This window comes from Cricetulus griseus, chromosome 4 (assembly GCF_003668045.3).
Source record: "Cricetulus griseus strain 17A/GY chromosome 4, alternate assembly CriGri-PICRH-1.0, whole genome shotgun sequence".
In the NCBI taxonomy this organism is placed as follows: domain Eukaryota; kingdom Metazoa; phylum Chordata; class Mammalia; order Rodentia; family Cricetidae; genus Cricetulus; species Cricetulus griseus.
Window position 1 is genome coordinate 56,758,430 of NC_048597.1, and position 17,494 is coordinate 56,775,923.

Here is a 17,494-nt window from a genome sequence, read left to right on the forward strand (position 1 = left end):
GACCCAGAGATTGTCTATAGTGAATTGGCGTGCCTTAGATGTTTTTATTACGTGGGAATTTGGGGACTGCTTTCCTGTGGCCTGGTTTGGTTTGGCATTTACCAATACTTGCCCTGGAGCCTGTTGAACCTTGAGCTCTGTGTTTGTCAACTTATTGTTGCTATAGCAAGATAGGAGAACATCAGCTTGCAATGAGAAAAAGCTCATTTCTGCTCACAGTTGAGAAGGTTCTGGGTCAAAATAGGGGAAATCCATTGCTTTGGGCCCCAGATCAGGTCAAAATAGGGCAGCAATCCATTTGCTTTGTGTATCAGGTGGGAGTGCCACGTGACAAAGGTGGGAAGTGCCTGGCAGAGCCAACTGCTAATCTTGTGCTCAGAAAGCAAAACAAAGGAAAAGGAAGGAGCTGGGGCACCCAATTCCCCCCAAGGGCACATCCCCAGTGACAAGGTGGGTAAGAGAGCTTGCTTCCGAAGTATAATGGCCCGAGTTCAGATCCCCAGCATTTGTATGAAAAGCCAGGCATGGCCATATGCAAGCCAACACCCCAGCTCTACCAGGAATGGACACAGACAGGAGGATCTAAACAAAATGTCAATCTCCAGGTTTGGTGAAAAATCCTGGGTCAGAGGAATAAGACAGAGAGTGATGGAGTAGGCCACCAAATGTCCTTCACGGGCATGGGCACACACACACACACACACACTCACACACACACTCACGCACACTCACACACACACACACTCACACACACACACACACTCATGCACACTCACACACACACTCACGCACACTCACAATCACGCACACTCACACACACACACACACACACACTCACACACACACACTCACACACACCACCACCACACAGTTCATAAAGATGAAAGCATGTGTGAACCTAAATAAGGCCACCTGCCTTGTCACCTGTCGCTAGGTATGACTTCTGAGACTCTAAAGCATGAAGAGAACAACATGAGGGACTTTTCTGACATGGTTACGCGAAGCCTGGCCATCTTCTTTCGCCCCTCCAGAGAGAGCTGGCCACTGTGCTGTGTGAAGCAGTGCCTGGTAGTTAATTCCTGTGAGTGCCCCAACTGCAAGTGAGCAGATACCACATCACTTTCTAGTGGCAATAAAGTTTAAAGTGGTGTATCATGCCAACCAGCTGCTATCTGTCATCTGGCTGTTTAGCTCCTCGCATCAGGCCCACAGGAAGTTTCTGGAAGCCTCCTTTAAAGCAGAGAAGAATGAGCAAGGACAATGGCATGTGGGGCCCCAGATAGTTCTCTTTGTCCTTCAGTGGCCGCTCAGGATGTCCCTGCTGCCTGTAACCAGCTGGGACTGGATGGAGAGTGCCTGTTTGTTTTCTCAGCTAAGCCTAGCACCCTGAAGAACGATCAGTCCCCTTTTATCCCTGGTGCCAAAGTGACAGAATCCAAACCAAAGAGCTAGTTGAAAATTCATGAAAAATTGCAAGAGTGTCCTTGATCTAGCTCTGCCATTCACAAAGGTAGCTCTCTGGCAGCCACAGCATGTTGTCACCGGGACACCATCCCTTCTCTGTCAATGTCCCGTTCTGTGCTCTCATTGCCTCAGCAATTATGACCAGGGCTACTAGACAAGATACAGAGTAGCAAATATGTTACAACTTCAGGTGAATAATTTAAAAATGTAAAAGGATGTCCTAAGGACTGGAGAGATGGCTCAGCGGTTAAGAGCACTGACTGCTCTTCCAGAGGTCCTGAGTTCAATTCCTGGCAACCACATGGAGGCTCACAACCACCTTGAATGAGATCTGATGCCTTCTGCTGGCATGCAGGCACAAGACTGCATGTATACATAATAAATAAATAAAATCTTTAAAAAAAGTAAAAAAAAATTAAAAAAAGGATGTCCTAAATATTTCCTGGACCATCCTTATACTACAAAATTAGTTGTGCTGGTGGCTTGTCCGAAACTTAATTTTAACTAGGCATCTTCTGCTTTTTATTTGCTAAATCTGTCAACTCTTCTTTATTATAGTGTGCACAGTCCAAGCTGTGTAGGTGCTTTGCATGCATTAGAGGTGCTTGGCATGCATTAAACAGCCCTCCTTTGAGAGATAATCTTGCTATAAGCCCTGGCAGTCCAGATCTTGCAATGATCCTCCTGCCTCTGCTTCCCAAATTCAATTACAGGCTTGTGTGGCCACAGCTGGCCTGAACAGGCAGGGTACTTATAGGGTTAACAGTTTTAGAAGTTGAAGTCCAAGTTGAATGGCCTCATCTGTTTGACCCCTAGGTCAGGGTCCCTCAGCTAGGTCAAATGTCAAAGAAACAGAAAAGAGACCCGTCTACTATATGCAAAAGAGGCCGAGGGCACAGGCTAGCCTGTGCAATTAAAAACTCACTCCCAGGGCAACTGGGTCCTCCGAGAAATGCTCCAGTCTTCCCCAAGGTGATTTCCAGGACCTAACTGCCTTAGACTAGGCCTTGCCTCTTGAAGGTTTACCACTTCAACATGGCTGCACCAAGGACCAAGGCTCCATCATTGGCTGAGGTAAAGGAGTGGGTGAGACAGGAGGAAGCAAGGACCAAGCCAATGTTGTGACCACTGATGCAACTAAGTTGGGCCAAGTGGGAGCTGTGACAGGGTTGGGCCCCAGCACCTGACTCCTCTACTGCCTCCCCAACATGCAGCTGCCACAGCCATGTTTATGATGACGGGGAGAAAGCACTGTGCCTATCCCTAGAGCCACCAGAAGAAATGGGTGGAATCCATGGTTTGGAGGCACAAAAAGTCAGAGACTTTATTTAAATACATTTCATTAACTCTGGTGTGTGTGTGTGTGTGTATGTGTGTGTGTGTGTGTGTGTGTGTACTCATACATGGCAGTGTCCTCCTTTCAGGTGTGTCTGTGTGAGAACCCATCCATCTATGTATTTGGTCATCATAGCCTCTTCCTGTACCCCTGGTCTACTGACAAGGTATAGTCTTATTTCACTCCCTTTATTCATTCTTGAAGAATTGCAAATCCCCTTCATTCAGCAGCCCCTCTCCAGCCTTCCTAGCTGAGAGGTGGACTGATGGGCGGGTCCTGAGGTATCCTAGGTGCAGCTGCCCATCCAAAGCAAGGCCTCACAACACTGAATCCAAAGGGTAGGAGAACTTGTTCGGGGAGCAGCCGCAGAAGTGAAAGATGGCAAATGCCAACATCCCCAGCAGCAAGAGGGCACCCAAGGTCCCGAAGAGGATCCCGAAGAATGCTCCAAGTTTCACACTTAGGTGCTCACATTGTTCACCCCAGGATGTGTAGATGGTGAAGGATGCACAGCTGGGGGACAGAGAGAACAAGTGTGGTCAGTAAGGATGCAGGCCTGGCCTGCTCAGCCTTCCTCTCCTGGGGACCAGGGGTCATTATCCTGGACAGGCAGGGCTATCCCCTGAGTGGAGGACCCAGCCAGCCCCAAGGCCATTTTGAAGTGAAGTCACCAGCCAAAATGAGGGAGGTGTGAATAGCACATTCTACACCGCCTGTGTAGCCCAGAAGGGTAGGGGTACACTGCTATACAGTCACAAATCCATCCCCATATTCTCCCAAAGGATGGGCTCCACTCTCCATTCAGCCCAAGTCCTGGGGCCAGTCCTAGACTAAGATTGGGACAAGAGTGACACTGGGAGACAAGCCCCTGTGTCACTGCAGTCTTCCAGTCTGCTCCTCGGGGAGACACTCAGTTTGCTAACATATGGAAGAGGCCTAAGGAACCAGCCTCATGGCGTCCCCAGACTGAGTGCTCTTACAGAGGGGCAGGATGGGGACCAGACCAAGACAGCAGGTTCCTTTTCACAGGGCTGGAGGGCGGCATCCATTCTCAGGAAGCTTCAGTGCTCGGCCACTTTACTTCCTGGGTGCCCCCGGACCCTTGCTATTCTGCAGTGAGGTTTTCTCATCTCCAGGATGGTCCAGCACCCTCTTGTGACTAGTGTGAGTTTCAGAAGCAATACATCTTTCTTCTCCATGCAGAGGATCGGCACACACTCTCCCCTCCCCTCTCCTCTCCTCTGCTTCTTGTCCCCTGGCCACTAGAGAGTCATCCCAATGTCACATGTTGGGAGGGACCATGCCTCCAGGGTCTACAGTGGTGACCTATCCAGCTTATGTTCCCAGCACTATCCTCTCCTGCCCCAGGTCCCTACCCACCTGCATTTGGGCCCATCTGGTAGGTGCTGGCATTGGCCTTCATTGTGACAGTAGCCCTCACTACATGGGGACACGCAGGTGACACCGTTCTGGGGGCTGTAGACCAGGCTGTAGTTCTTGTAGCCCTCACACAGGAAATAATCGTTCAGCATACTTAGGTTCACTGTAGGCAGGACAAGGATGCAAATAGAGCAAGCAAACAATTGAGATAATTCATACATTCTCCATCAAGAAGTCAATGTCAGGTGTCTATCCTGAGAAACAACTGGGTGAGTGTACAGACACCTGTATGTGGGTATTTGGTTCTACAGGGTTGATCCTATCAACAGTGTATAATGGGGGACAGAGCACTTAGCAAATCAATTACTGTACAGCCCTACTACGCTGGGGGCGGGAGGGGGGGCAGTTTTCAGGGTCTGAAAAGGCCAGCAGTGATGAGCACAGTGATGAGCACACACTCGGAAGTTAGCCACACCTGAGCTGAAACGCAGGCTCTTCAACTAACTAGCTATGTGATAGGGACTCTTTCCTAAGTCAGCCTCAGTTCCCTTCTCTCTCTCTCTCTCTCTCTCTCTCTCTCTCTCTCTCTCTGTGTGTGTGTGTGTGTGTGTACATGTCTGTGTGTGCACACACACGGTGTGTTTCTCTGTGTAGCCCTGGCTGTCCTGGAACTAGACCAGGCTGGCCTTGAACTCACCGAGATCAGCCTGCCTCTGCCTCCTGAGTGCTGGGATTAAAGACATGTGCCACCATGCCTGGTCAATTTCCTTATGTTTAAAAACAAAACATAAAAACAGCACCAACCTAGCTATGGTGTCCAGTGAGACACTGCATGTGGAGTATATAAGACAGGGTTGGATGCATAAAAACACTCAATAGAAAGTAGCTATTCCCACAACACTTAAAATGTGTTACAAACACCAGTTTCGAAAAGATCACTGTAAGAATAGTATGTCAAATGGGAATAGGCACACAGTGTTTGAGCTAATGTTAGTCATTATTATTTAATACAGAGGATGCCAAACTAAGCTATGATTTGATCCCTTAGTGAAAAAAAAAAAAAGATGTGAAATTCCCTAAGGTATAACAGAAGAAAATTAGGTAGCATTGTCTTTTCTTTCTTGCTTTTGTAACTCGGGGTTTCCTAGACTCTCTACAAGAAACATATTGTGTCTGTATGGTAGAATTGTATTTTCTTTTTCCCTCACTCCTTTCTCCTTCTTTCCTGTCACTCTTTAAGACAGGACCTCATGTAGCCCAGGTTGGCCTCAGACTTGCCAAAGCTCTCATTTACCCTCTTGCCTTCCGAGTGCTCAGACACAAGCACACACCACTGCTCTTGGCTCTGAGTCAGAGCTGGGACTGTTTTGCCTGTCTCCCCACTACTGCTTCCCAACGTGCAGAAATTTCACTTTATTGCCCCAAGAAGCAGGAAGCATAAACCAGATTCTAGAAGCAGCTCTCATCAAGTGTTGGACCCAAGTAGAATAACAGTTCCTCCCTTGCTGGGTGGGGTTCCTATCCTATCCTCTGTTCCATTCCGGAAGCTTGGGGAGGGGTATATTCCTTGGTCTCCCTTGCTCCCTGCCCAGGCTGTCAGAAACCCCATCTCATTTTCCCAATGAGACCATGGAGTTCTGGCATGGGTGGGGCCATACCCTTTCAGAAGGAGCCCTCTATTCTCGACAGCCTCCATTTATGATTCTCCAGCAAGAGGACCAGGTTTAAGGTAGTAGGTGTTCAATGTGTGTTCAGTACAATGACAGTTCAAGAAGTGAGTGATCTTACTAAAGGAAGGAAAGACAGTAGGGTGTAGTGGCGGTAGCCTGGAAATCCCAGCATTTGTGAAGCTAGGGCAAGAGGATCGTGAGTTTGAGGCCAGCCTGAACTACATAGTTAGGTCTTGTCCCAAAACCAAGCAAACAAATGAGTAGATACATGGAACCCATCATGCAGCCTGGGCTGGAATAATTGCCGTGTGACATTCTCATGTGGGTCTACCAGCAGCATCTTGGGTCCCTCCTCTGAATCGAAAAGAGCTGATGGGGGAAATGTTTTAAATTTCACTCAGAGATTTACAAACCACAGAGCTAAGTTAACCTGCTTCAGTGGTGGACCTATATACAGGACCACATACTTTCTACTGGAGGTTGGCATGGCCTTTGGGCCTGTGATGGCCCTTCTATTTATTTCTTTCCTCTTTCCCAACTGTCTCTGTTTGGTCCCCAAGGTAGAGTGACTCACAAGCCATCACATCTTGGATCTCCGCCCTGGAGATGGGAAAGAAGTTGACGTTCTTCCTGGCTTCTCCATTGCTCCTCTTCTGCCTCCCCTGAAGGAGGAAGGCCTCCACCACAGCGTCTATCAGGTGGTTGTTCAAAAAATGGATGACCGGGCCCCTGGGACGGTACTGGAAGTGGGAGACGACCCGCCACTGCTGAATTGGCTTGTTGGAGGACTCTGCTGAGAGAGAGCTGTACGGGAGGGAACAGTGAGGATTTGAGGAGCCGGAGAGAGGGAGAGGGGAGACATGGAGGGACCACTTCACTTACATCCCTGTCAGTTCCACTTGGCTGTTCGAGAGAAAAGCCCGCATGTCCAGAGTCTCTAGCCTGTATGCCACCTACAATGGGGGGAAAATAAGAGGACAGGCTGAACGAGGATCAGAGAGGCCAAGCCCACCTCTGAGTGCAGGGCCCAGGACCCTTAGAACATCTGCAGCCTGGCCCACACTTCATGTCCACACTCATGTCTCAGTCAGAGGCTGGCCTGGGTCCTTGCTTAACAAATACTCAGTGGGAGAGGGATGACCCCTCCCCCACCTCAACCTTGCCAGGGGAACATCTGAAACAAACACCTCTGCCCATCCGCTCCCCTTTATGTACCAAACAAAAATGGTTTAGCTAAGACCTAGGCACAGCTAGGTGTCAGGAATTCCAAGGTGACCCAGGACCCATTTATTTCAAAGAGCCTGCAGTTAAGGGCAGCAGATGAATGTCAACAGCTCTGATCAGTTGATGTTGAGCATGTCTGGCAGTCAGGGTACCAATAGTAGTAGTCACTTTGAATGCCTGTCTTGTTTTGGTACTAAACGTTTTGTATGCTTTGCCATTTAAATCTTGGCATAGCCTAATGACAGGTACTACTTACTATTATCCACGTTTATCCACAAAGCTGCTATAAATAGCTTATCTAATTATTACACCTGCTCTAGGAAGAGGCAGGGCAGAGATTTGTGTCCCTGTGTATAGGAGTCTAGAGTTTCCACCATTCACCAGTACACCTACTTTGCTTAACGGAGGTGTTGACAAGGACATGTTATCAGAGGAGTCCCAGTTTCCTTTGGGAAGTCAGAGTGGAGGTGACTTCTTCCACATAGCAGCCAGAAAGCATTAATAATGAGAGGTACCCAGAGGGACAGGCTGGGGTGACATGTCACCCTAGAGTCTTAGCAAGTTGGAAATTCTAACACATTCTATGGTCTCTAATCCTGAGGTTTCCTGATGTCTTACGTCCTTGAACCTCCACTGGGCAAGAGGCTCCCCTCCTTTGGGAATTAAGGTAGTTGAAGGATGTGTTAGTTATAGCATAGCCCCTGTGGGAACCCTTCGCTATCTGACTCCCACTGGGAGTCCAGCAAGCAACACTGACCGAGGCGTTGACGTCAGCTCGGGAGGCATTTTCGTTTTCCCTGAGTGAGAGCACGATGGTCCTCAAGGGAAGCTCTGGAGATGAAGAAGCAGGACCCATCATCACCCCACAGACTTCCCAGACTTATCAACACTTCCCCAGTGCCCGCCCAGAGACTGCTTCATCCACCATGGCGAGGCCTGCACTCCATTGCTGCTGTGCTGACCAGGCCTTCTGTGGCTCTCATCTAACAGAGCCAGGAGGCTTCTGCTTCATTCTGCCCTCTGGAAATGACTGAGCTGCTCTCATTAGCTCCCCTTGCCCCAAACTCACCACACAGGAGGAAACCTCAGTTCTGATCTGGGCTGCAGGGGAACTTGGACCTCAGACACTGGTTTTCCCCTCATTCCCAGACAGACAGGAGAGACTCATGGGGCTGGTACAGCAGGAGGATTTAGTCATACCTTTATAGACAGTGGGAGTGAAATTGTTCCCAGCCAGGAAACAGCGGCTATCAGTGAAGGCTGGCGGGCAGGTGCAAGCGGGCTGGCAGTCGGGAGCCCCAGAGATATAGCAGTGGCCATGGTTATAGCAGTAATTCACAGGGCAGAAGTGGTTCTGGCAGACTAAAGAGTCCTCTAGAGCTGTAAAGGAAGCAGGGAACACCTAGTCAGCCACACCACGACTAGGCAGCTGATAAGCGGCCTATTGGAACCTACCCCCAGGATATCTTGGGTTTTTGTTTGTTTTCGCCCATGCCCAATCTGTGTTGTACTTGTGGGCCACTCTGAACCCCAAACCATGTCCAAGCATGTCTCTGTGATGCAACCTTTTCCTCTCTGCCAGGTAAGCCTTCTCTTCACCTCTGCAGATGGCGTGGCATAAGGACCAGAGTGCACTTATCAGAGAGGGACCCAAAAAGTTGGTGAGAGAAGGATCACAGTCTCCTTCTCCCCTTTTTCCCTCCATGGGCCATCTCCTGGCTCCGTCCACCCTGGCCTCTGCCCAGAAGACAGTGGTCTCCTGATTGTATTTGTCTGCCTTCGAGGACTGGAAAAGGCTGCACTGTCATCTCTGGCATGGTGACTACTGTGGCACAGAGGAAGAGGAGCTGATGGGCAGGAAAGAACTCAAAGGAAAATGTAGGTTCCTCTGTCACTAGGTTCCCATGGTGACACTTCCAATGTCCTGACTTGGGAAAAGTGGAGCCCCTGAGCCTTGTCTCTGATGATGCCCAGGTGCCCGAGAGCCCAGCTTACCTCTGGCGTCCTAGCCTGCTCCATCAGTCTTTCCCCAGGTTTTCTCCAGCAGGCTCTTAGGGTTGCTGTGTTCCAACCCTCAGGGTCTGTATCCCTTCCTTCAATCCCACACCTTCTAACTGTCCCTTTCTAAGCCCCCTCATCACAACTTCTTATCGTGGGGGATTTGAAGACATGTTGCTAAAGACAGACATACCAGTTTGTCTTTGTCACAGATCCTTGACATGTCACTTGGACCCAGAACCTGCAACCTCCTCTCGCCAGAGCCCTGTTCCCAGTTTACCTGCACAGTGATGCCCATCTCCAGTCATGTTTGGAGGGCAGGCCTCACAGCCCTTCCCAGGAATGCAGGACACATTTGGGAAGCATGGCTCTTCACAGTGGTCCTTGGAGCGATCACAGAAACGGCCAAAGGTGTTCCCATCACACCTGCAGCTGGTCACCTGAATAACAGCAGGGTGGCTGGCATCCACAAGCCAAAGAACTTCTAGTGTCTCTGCCCTGACACTTCTGCCTGAGAAGCCCTGTTTGTTTCAGTCCCTCCAGCAAGCACCTTCTTCAACAGCACAGGACTGCTTAGAGCTACACCATACCCTGCCTGGCCCTGCAATAGGCAGGCTCTCCTCTCCCACACTGTACCTTCTTTCCTGGAATCCTTGATAGAGTAAGAAATAGAGAGGAAAGAAGAACAAACAAAAAGGCAAAGCAGAAATGGGACAAGACCTGTGGACTTGGTCATGAAGCTGGCCACAAATGTGGATGGAGAGAATTTTCTCCAAACTGAAAAAGATGCTTCTTCAGCTAGAGGAAAGAGCAAACAGAGGAACTGGGGGTCGCAAGTCAGCTTCCTACCCCTCTCTTCCCAAGCCCAAGGAGATGCTTTGTGGCGAGGTACTCTCCATAATGCCCTATGAGGGCTTCCTGTGTCTGAGCACAGCAGACTCCAGTCTCCCTGATCTGGAGAAAGGCGGGGTGGCTGCTCTGGAGGCTATGGACCCCTATCCAGAGCGCACAGGGAAGCCTTCCCACCCTGCACCTCAGTGCCATGGCGGGGAACTATGCAAACGGCTGAGGTTGAGGTGAACACTTCTAAGCCTGCAGAAGGTGCTCTAAATAGTGATGCAAGCTGCACTTCACACAGGATGGGTCTCTGTGCTACTCACCCACCACAGCTCCACCCCCCCCCACATACCTTGCCCAGGGGAGAGCCTCCATTTGCTCTTCCTCCTCCCCAACAGAGGATCCCACCCCAGCTCCCACTGCTCACCTCAAGGGAAGAATTGCCTTCCCTGCTGGTCTCATTGTACAAACACTGGCTCTCCATACTGCAGAAGCAAGCCACAGTCTTGGGCTGGAGTATGGATGACAAGTTAGTCCTGGCATCTGTTGCTAGAATCTCCAGGGTACACTCTTCAAGTGTTGGCGTCCACTGCAAACTTCCGTTTTCTGTCCAGAGAAAGAAACCTCGATGGCTGGGAGAGTCGTCTGCTCTGTGGCCAGTGCATGCTGGCATCTAATGCCCTGCTTCCCCCACACCCCTAGTCCTCTCCCTGAATCCCGAGTGCCATCAGGCATCCTTTTGAGCAAAGATGCAATTCCTGCATGGTGACGGCAGTCATGCTCCAAGCTGGAGGGAGCCAGCACTTGCTGGGGTGCTGGGTGCTGGGTGTAGGTAGAAATCCACATAGGAGGAGGCTACCCCCGCCCCCCATGAAGAGCCTCTAAGTACATCTCTGCCTGAGCCTGTACCAAGATGGGTTATGCTGGGGAACAAAAGTGTCAGGATCCACTTCACACTTTCCAACTGCAGGCTGGAATGGCTTCATCTCCCAGCACCTCTTTTCTGCCTTCGCACCATCCTCTCCTCTGACTTCCCAGGCCTTGATGGCTACCTTATCAGATATCAGACTACAGGGAGTAAACAGCAGCTTGGAAGGAACAGAAGTAGGGATGGACAGAGTTAACTTCACCATCACTTTCCAGGAGAGGAGCCCAAGATGGAAGAAAGCTTTGTAATGCCATTGTGTGCCAAGGTAGTGCCATATGGAACAAAGGAGATGTAGACCAAGTGGCCCCTCCATACCCAGAGAGGCAAAATGAGACAGACTGCTGATCAGAGCCCAGAGAAAGGTCCCTGACGGCTTTGGTTTAGTGAAGAAAGTCGCCATCCCTTCTGCTTTGGCCCCAAGGTCACAGCTGCCAGCCTAGGTTCTTAGACACCCTTACGAAGATGAAAAGACATGCTGTGTTGATCCTAATCAAGAAAATAAGAGGAAAGAGAAAGGCAGAGAGGCATGGCTAATCACTGGAAAAACAATAAAAATTACCTACCAATGAGGGCATTTGTATTTCTTTGGTCATACTCCACAGTGTGTTATCCTTTTAGTAGATATGACAATGCTGCAAACTTATGGATTTTATTACATTTATTTATTTTGGGTATGTGTAGGAGCATGTATGCATGCCATAGCATTCATGTGGAAGTCAGAGAACAGCTTGCAAGAGTTGGTTCTTTTCCTTCCACCACATGGGTCCCAGGGATGGAAATTAGGTTATCAGGTTTAGTGGCAAGTGCTTTCACCTGCTGAGCCATCTCACCAGCCCTGTAAACTATTATTATTATTATTATTAGTTATTACTATTTGTTTTTTCCAGGAGACAGGATTTCTCTGTGTAGCCCTGGCTGTCCTGGAACTCACTCTGTAAGCCAAGCTGGCCTTGAACTTGGAGATCCACCTACCTCTGTCTCCCAAGTTCTGGGATTAAAGATGTTCACTACCACTGCCCAGCTAAGCTAGTATTTTTAATGGTCATACTTAGTTATTAAAATGATTTGGTAAATGCTCCATGATGGTTAAAAATGATGCATATAGCTGGGCATGGTAGTTCAGTCTTTAATCCTGAGAGGCAGAGGCAGGCAGATCTCAGTGAGTGAGTTTGAGGCCAGCCTGTTCCACACAGTGAGTTCCAGGACAGCCAGAGCTAGATAGTGAGACCCTGTCTCAAAACAAAACAGAACAGAAAAAAGCAAGCCTAAAATAACCTTTGCATTACCCATGTGTGTCCAGAGTCAGTCTACCTATTTACTTATATCTATCGAAATCCCTCACTGCTACTCACTTGGGGAGGGGGCCACCCATTTGAGCTACAGGTATTTTTTTTTTCAAATCTTAAGACTTGGTGTCATTCTGTATCCCAGGCTGGCCTTGGTCTCATGGCAATCCCCCTTCCTCTAGGATTACAGGCTTAGAGCTGCTATGGCCAGCTATAAGTACCAATCTTAAGAAATGCTGTTTCTCAGGGCCTGGAGAGATGGCTCCGTGGCTAAGAGCACATACTGCTCTTTCAGAGGACCCAGGTTGGATACCCAGCATCCTCTTCAGGTGGCTCACACTGTCTATAACTCCAGCTCCAAGAGGACCCAACACCTCTGGCAGGTTCCAGCACCTGAAAGCATGTGTACACACCCCATGCACATAGAAGCATAATTAAAATTAATAAAAAAAAAACAAATTTAAAAAATGCTGTTTCTCAAGCCAGATGTGGTGATACAATGTCCTTGTTCTAGCTTCATTTCTGAGGCTGCCCCCAAACACCTGGAACAAAAGCAGTTTAGGGGAGGAAGCTGTATTGAGCTTACAATGCCAGGTTAAAGTCCATCACGGAAGGGAAGTCAGCTAATTGTCACATCCAGTCAAGAGCAGAAAGAAATTAATGTAACCATGCTGCCTGCCGTTTGCTTGGCAGCTTCCGCTCAGCGAGTTTTCTTCATTCTTAAACAGTTCAAGGCTCAGGCCATGAAATGGTGCCTCCCATATTCGGGGTGGGTTGTGTCACCATAACTGACAATCAAGACATGCCCACAGACCAGCCTGATCTAGATAATTCCTTCAGTGAGACTCCCTTTTCAGGTAATTCCAGGTTATGGCAAGCTGACATTGAAAACCAGCATCACACTGCGCAGAGGACAAGGCAGAAGAAACAGGAGTTTGTTGTCTGAGTTACATAGGAAGTTTCAGGCCAGCTTGGGCTATTGTGGTAAGAGCTTGTTTCAGAGAGAGAGAGAGGGAGTAGGGGTGGGAGAGGGAGAGAGAGAAACAAGATGAAGACAGGAGGGGAAAGAAGGGAAAATGTTTGTTGGTCCTGGTCATTCAAATGAAAAAAAAAAAAAAGTACTGGACGCAATGAAGGAATACAAGAAAACCCAAGCTGGCTCAGCCTCTTCTGCCTCGGCCCCATGCTGTCGCCAGCCACGATTCTTACCAAGGAGTTTAAAGCCACTACACTGGTTGATAAGGTTGAATGTGACATCCTTAGAGTTGCTGGTGATCTCAATGGTCTCTGTCCGCCCCTTATAGGCTCGGATCTCGCTGCAGCAGTTGACCGAGGGCGGGTACTGATCTGAAACCGAGAAACATGGCAGAGACAATCGAGGCACAGGACACCCTCCAGCCTTCCATCTCTGCTCTCTCTCCGCATGACTTCCTACAAATCCTTCCCAAGCCTGGGGCCACCTCCTGGAGCAGGGCCCAGTCTTCCTTCCTGCTCTGCAAACTTTAGATCCCTTTTCCAATCTCCTCAAACCGGATCATTTCTTCCCTTAACAGAGTGCCACGCTGGGCCTTGAGAACAGACGGTCAGTTTTACCCCTGGGAAGAGCTGAAAGCCATGAAGGTGATCTATAGGTGGACATTCCATTTTCAAACGCTCCCAATGCTGTTTCTTGGAAGCCTATTATTTCCAATCCATTGCTTATTAATTCATTCCGTTAATAGATTTATCGAGCGCATGGTACTTGTTCGGCACTAATCTCTATAGCAATGACCAAGCGATGGAAAGAGAGTCATAAATTATAAAACGCACTAGGTATGGTTTTATAATTTATAAACATGCTAAAGAAAAAACTCAGGGCAAGGAGTGTGAATAAGCATGAAACATGAGACAAGGTGGCCCAGAGGGCCTTGCTAAGTAGGCGGAGTCAAATGATGAGAGAGAACATGCCTGCCTGCCTGCCTGCCTGTGGAGAGAGGCTTGCCGGCCAGAGAAAGGCATGAGCAAAGTTACCAGTGAGCTCAAAGAAGCCAGTGGGGCAGAGGGAGAGGAAGGAGAAGGAGTATCAGTAAAGGGGTTCTGGGAGGTGGAGGAGACAGCCTGCTTTGGGCAGTGAAGGGAAGGCTGTCATCTGTCTGTCCATCAGGGGCCCTGAGTGAGCTGGGAGGCGTCGGAGGGTTTTAATCCATTAAAGGAATAAAAATGCGGCACTTGAAGGAGTGTCATGAAATTGGGTCCCCGCCTGCTCCCTGTCCCCAGGGAGGCCTCTCTCGGCCTCCTGTCACTTACTGAGGGTGCCATTCACATGCTGGAATGTTTTAAGGATCGTGTTGGTGTTCTGTCCTGTGGTTGCATTTCCTGTAGCCAGGGCATCAAACATGCATTGTGCGTCTCCCCTGCACCCCGAGATCACGTTTTCGGCTGAGGTGTTCAACAGTTGTGACAAGAAGATGGGGGTGAAGTTGGAAGGCAGAGGGTCTGTCCTCATCCCGAGGAGGCCTGTCCCATTGATTTGCCCTGTAACACACACAGGAGGTATAACGATGGTATGAGACCCCAGCCGTATTTCAGCTATGCCCGCCCGCCCCTAATCCTCATCGGATACGGCTTGACGGGTTAGGGGGCGTCGTTGGAGCTGGTAAGGATGAGAAGGCTTCTGGCTTCTGACTCTGGAACTCCCTGCTTCGTGAGTGAAGGTCACCCGCTCCCCTCCCCACTTCCCACAAGAGACACACAGGTGTGGTGGAAGCAGGGAACAAACATGAGCAGTGGCAAGATCTTTGGACCTTCCCATGGATGAATAAGGTCCCCACAAGCACACGGGAGACAATACAGCAGCTCCCTCACTGATCTGCCTGCCCCGGTGGCCTGAGAACCCCCAGACTCACATGTCATTCCATAGTGAAAAATGGTCTCCTCAGAGCTGTTTCGGGGGATGGTGGAGCCATTGGGCGTCCTGAAGTCATCTTCTGGATCGTCATTCCAGACTCCTGTGGGAAAGAGCAGGAGGCTCAGCACCTCAGAAAGGTGGCGGCCCTTTTCCACGGAGCATCAGAAAAGATAGCCACATCTGGCCCACGTCCAGGGCCCCGCCCAGGAGGTGGGAGGGGACCATGCACTCACACTCCACCTTTGTGCTTTAAAGGGGGAGAAGAAAGCCAAGAAGTGGGGACAGATGGGAGGAAGAAAGACGGCAAGGGTAAAAAAGGAAATACAAGTGTGGAGGGAGGGAGACGGCACCAGGCCCCGCCTTCCTCATGGAACCCCCTTCACATTCCCTTGAAAAGATGGCAGACCCTAAACACTGGGTGCAGCAACCCCTCTCTGAGCCCTAGGAGGCTGAGGAAGAACCGGACAGGGAAGTTCAAGGCTCACAGGACAGACAGCTGCCAGTGTACAGTCTGAGCTCCACTCCTTACCCAAGAGTCCCTTCGTGTGGTTGTGGTACTCCTCTGGAAGACTGGTGGAGGCATGGAGGATGTTGGAGAGAGCAATCACAGAGATGGTCACTGTCCCATCAAAGCTGGCGGAGACCTGGGAGCCATTTTGAGTCAGGAGGATCCCAGTGGTATTGAACATTGGCAAGCCTGGAAGATAGAGAGACAAGTGACACCACAGCTATCATGCCTCTTGGATCAATGACTTAGCAGCAATGAAGGCTCATAGCACAGAGGGCACTGGGGGATCCGACCATGCCACAACTAAAGGCCCCACGCTACCCAGCCCAGCCTCTAGTCACCTCCTTCTGGGGTGTGAAATGAGGAGAGTTCAATGCCCAGGCTGAGTGAAGGTCTGGGGGTGGGGTGCTGTTGGCTAACATTCTGTTTTGCTGGGGCTGAGATCCTGCTGAAACCAAAGGATGTGTAGCGGGGGCGAGTGTGGACAGCTCCAGAGCCTACCTTCATCCCCTTCATCTGTCTGGCTGGTGTTAAAGGCTACCGTCTGGTTATTGTGCAGAACTCGGATTGTGTCATTGGGTTCCAGGAACCACTGAACCTGGAAAGGAATTGAAGGAAGCCTAAGCCCAACACCAGCAGGCAGGGCAGAGGCCTGGAAATGACGCTCTGGGGAGCAACTCAAGGCTAAAATCTGGGCCAGTGGAAGAGGTGGGTGATGGACAGGGCAAGCGATAAGGCTATGCCAACTGACACATGTGGAGATCTCAGTGGGAACCAGGCTGTCTCACAGCAACCCTGAGGAGCAGACAACACCATTGTCCTCATTGTGCTATTAGAAAACAGTGACATTGTAAATTCAGTAATTTTGTCAAGGTCCAACAGCCAGTAAGAGGTGGCACATATCATAATCCCGCCATCTTAGATTTTACTCTTCTCTCTCCACAATAGTTGTGTACTCCCCTCTTGTTCCAGGATATAGGATAGCCAGAGAAACACATCACTGGGTCTGTCTTTGTGAGTGTTTCCTGAAATCTTTAACTGAGAAAGGCAGATCAACTCCAAATGTAGACAGAATCAATGCATGGATTGGGGTCCATACTGAATAAGAAGAGGCGAGCTGAGCGCATCTCTGACTGCAGACACAATATGTCTCCAGCGTCCTTGCACACTCCTGGCGCCATGCCATGATGGACTGACTTCACCTACAAACTGTGAGCCAAAATAAACCCTTTGTCCTGGTTTGGATTGCTATTTTTGTGATGAAAAATCATGACCAAAGCAAGTTGGGAGGAAAAGGGTTTATTTGGCTTACTCTTCCTCATCATTGTTCATCACTGAAGGAAGTCAGGAAAGAAAAATCAAACATGGCAGGAATCTGGAGGCAGGAGCTGAGGCAGAGGCCATGGAGGGATGCTGCTTACTGACTTGCTCCTCATGGCTTGCTCAGTCTGCTTTCTTATAGAACCCAGGACCAGCAGCCCAGGGATGGCCCCACCCACAATGGCCGTCCCACATCAATCACTAAGAAATGCCCTGCAGGCTTGCCTACAGCTCAATCTTATGGAGGCATTTTCTTTAGCTGAGTTTTCCTCCTCTCAGATGACTCTGGCTGTGTCAAGTTGACATAAAACTATCCAGTGCACCCTCTCTTTCTTAAGCTGCTCCTTGTCAGGTACTTGGACACAACAGTGAGGAAATTGAAAATAAGCATCTCCTTTCTTTATTCTCTTCCTTTTCCGGAGCTGACGGGCTCCGAGGGACTCTGGGGAAAGGAATGCAAGGACACGCTGGATCCCCCCTCACTTACTGTGTGAAAATAAGCATCTCCTTTCTTTATTCTCTTCCTTTTCCAGAGCTGACGGGCTCCGAGGGACTCTGGGGAAAGGAATGCAAGGACACGCTGGATCCCCCCTCACTTACTGTGATGGGAGAAGCCAAGCTGTTGGTGTTGTATTGAGCAGCAAAGGCAATGAAGT

General features: G+C 49.6%; 1 protein-coding gene across 1 annotated transcript in view; it reads right to left on the reverse strand.

Annotated features, from left to right (window-relative positions):
• Positions 1–3,117: 3,117 nt before the first annotated feature.
• Positions 3,118–17,494, reverse strand: part of Muc4 (mucin 4, cell surface associated) — a 28,764-nt gene continuing 14,387 nt past the window's right edge. The window contains exons 12-25 of the mRNA XM_035444127.1: positions 17,439–17,494; positions 16,020–16,116; positions 15,540–15,707; positions 15,009–15,110; positions 14,410–14,637; positions 13,333–13,470; positions 10,337–10,515; positions 9,353–9,512; positions 8,275–8,454; positions 7,832–7,905; positions 6,733–6,803; positions 6,425–6,654; positions 4,181–4,343; positions 3,118–3,313 (exon numbers count right to left, since the gene is read on the reverse strand). The exon at positions 17,439–17,494 is cut by the window's right edge and continues 156 nt beyond it. Coding sequence (XP_035300018.1) covers positions 3,118–3,313; positions 4,181–4,343; positions 6,425–6,654; positions 6,733–6,803; positions 7,832–7,905; positions 8,275–8,454; positions 9,353–9,512; positions 10,337–10,515; positions 13,333–13,470; positions 14,410–14,637; positions 15,009–15,110; positions 15,540–15,707; positions 16,020–16,116; positions 17,439–17,494 — 2,042 coding nt within the window. The remainder of the gene's footprint in view (positions 3,314–4,180; positions 4,344–6,424; positions 6,655–6,732; positions 6,804–7,831; positions 7,906–8,274; positions 8,455–9,352; positions 9,513–10,336; positions 10,516–13,332; positions 13,471–14,409; positions 14,638–15,008; positions 15,111–15,539; positions 15,708–16,019; positions 16,117–17,438) is intronic.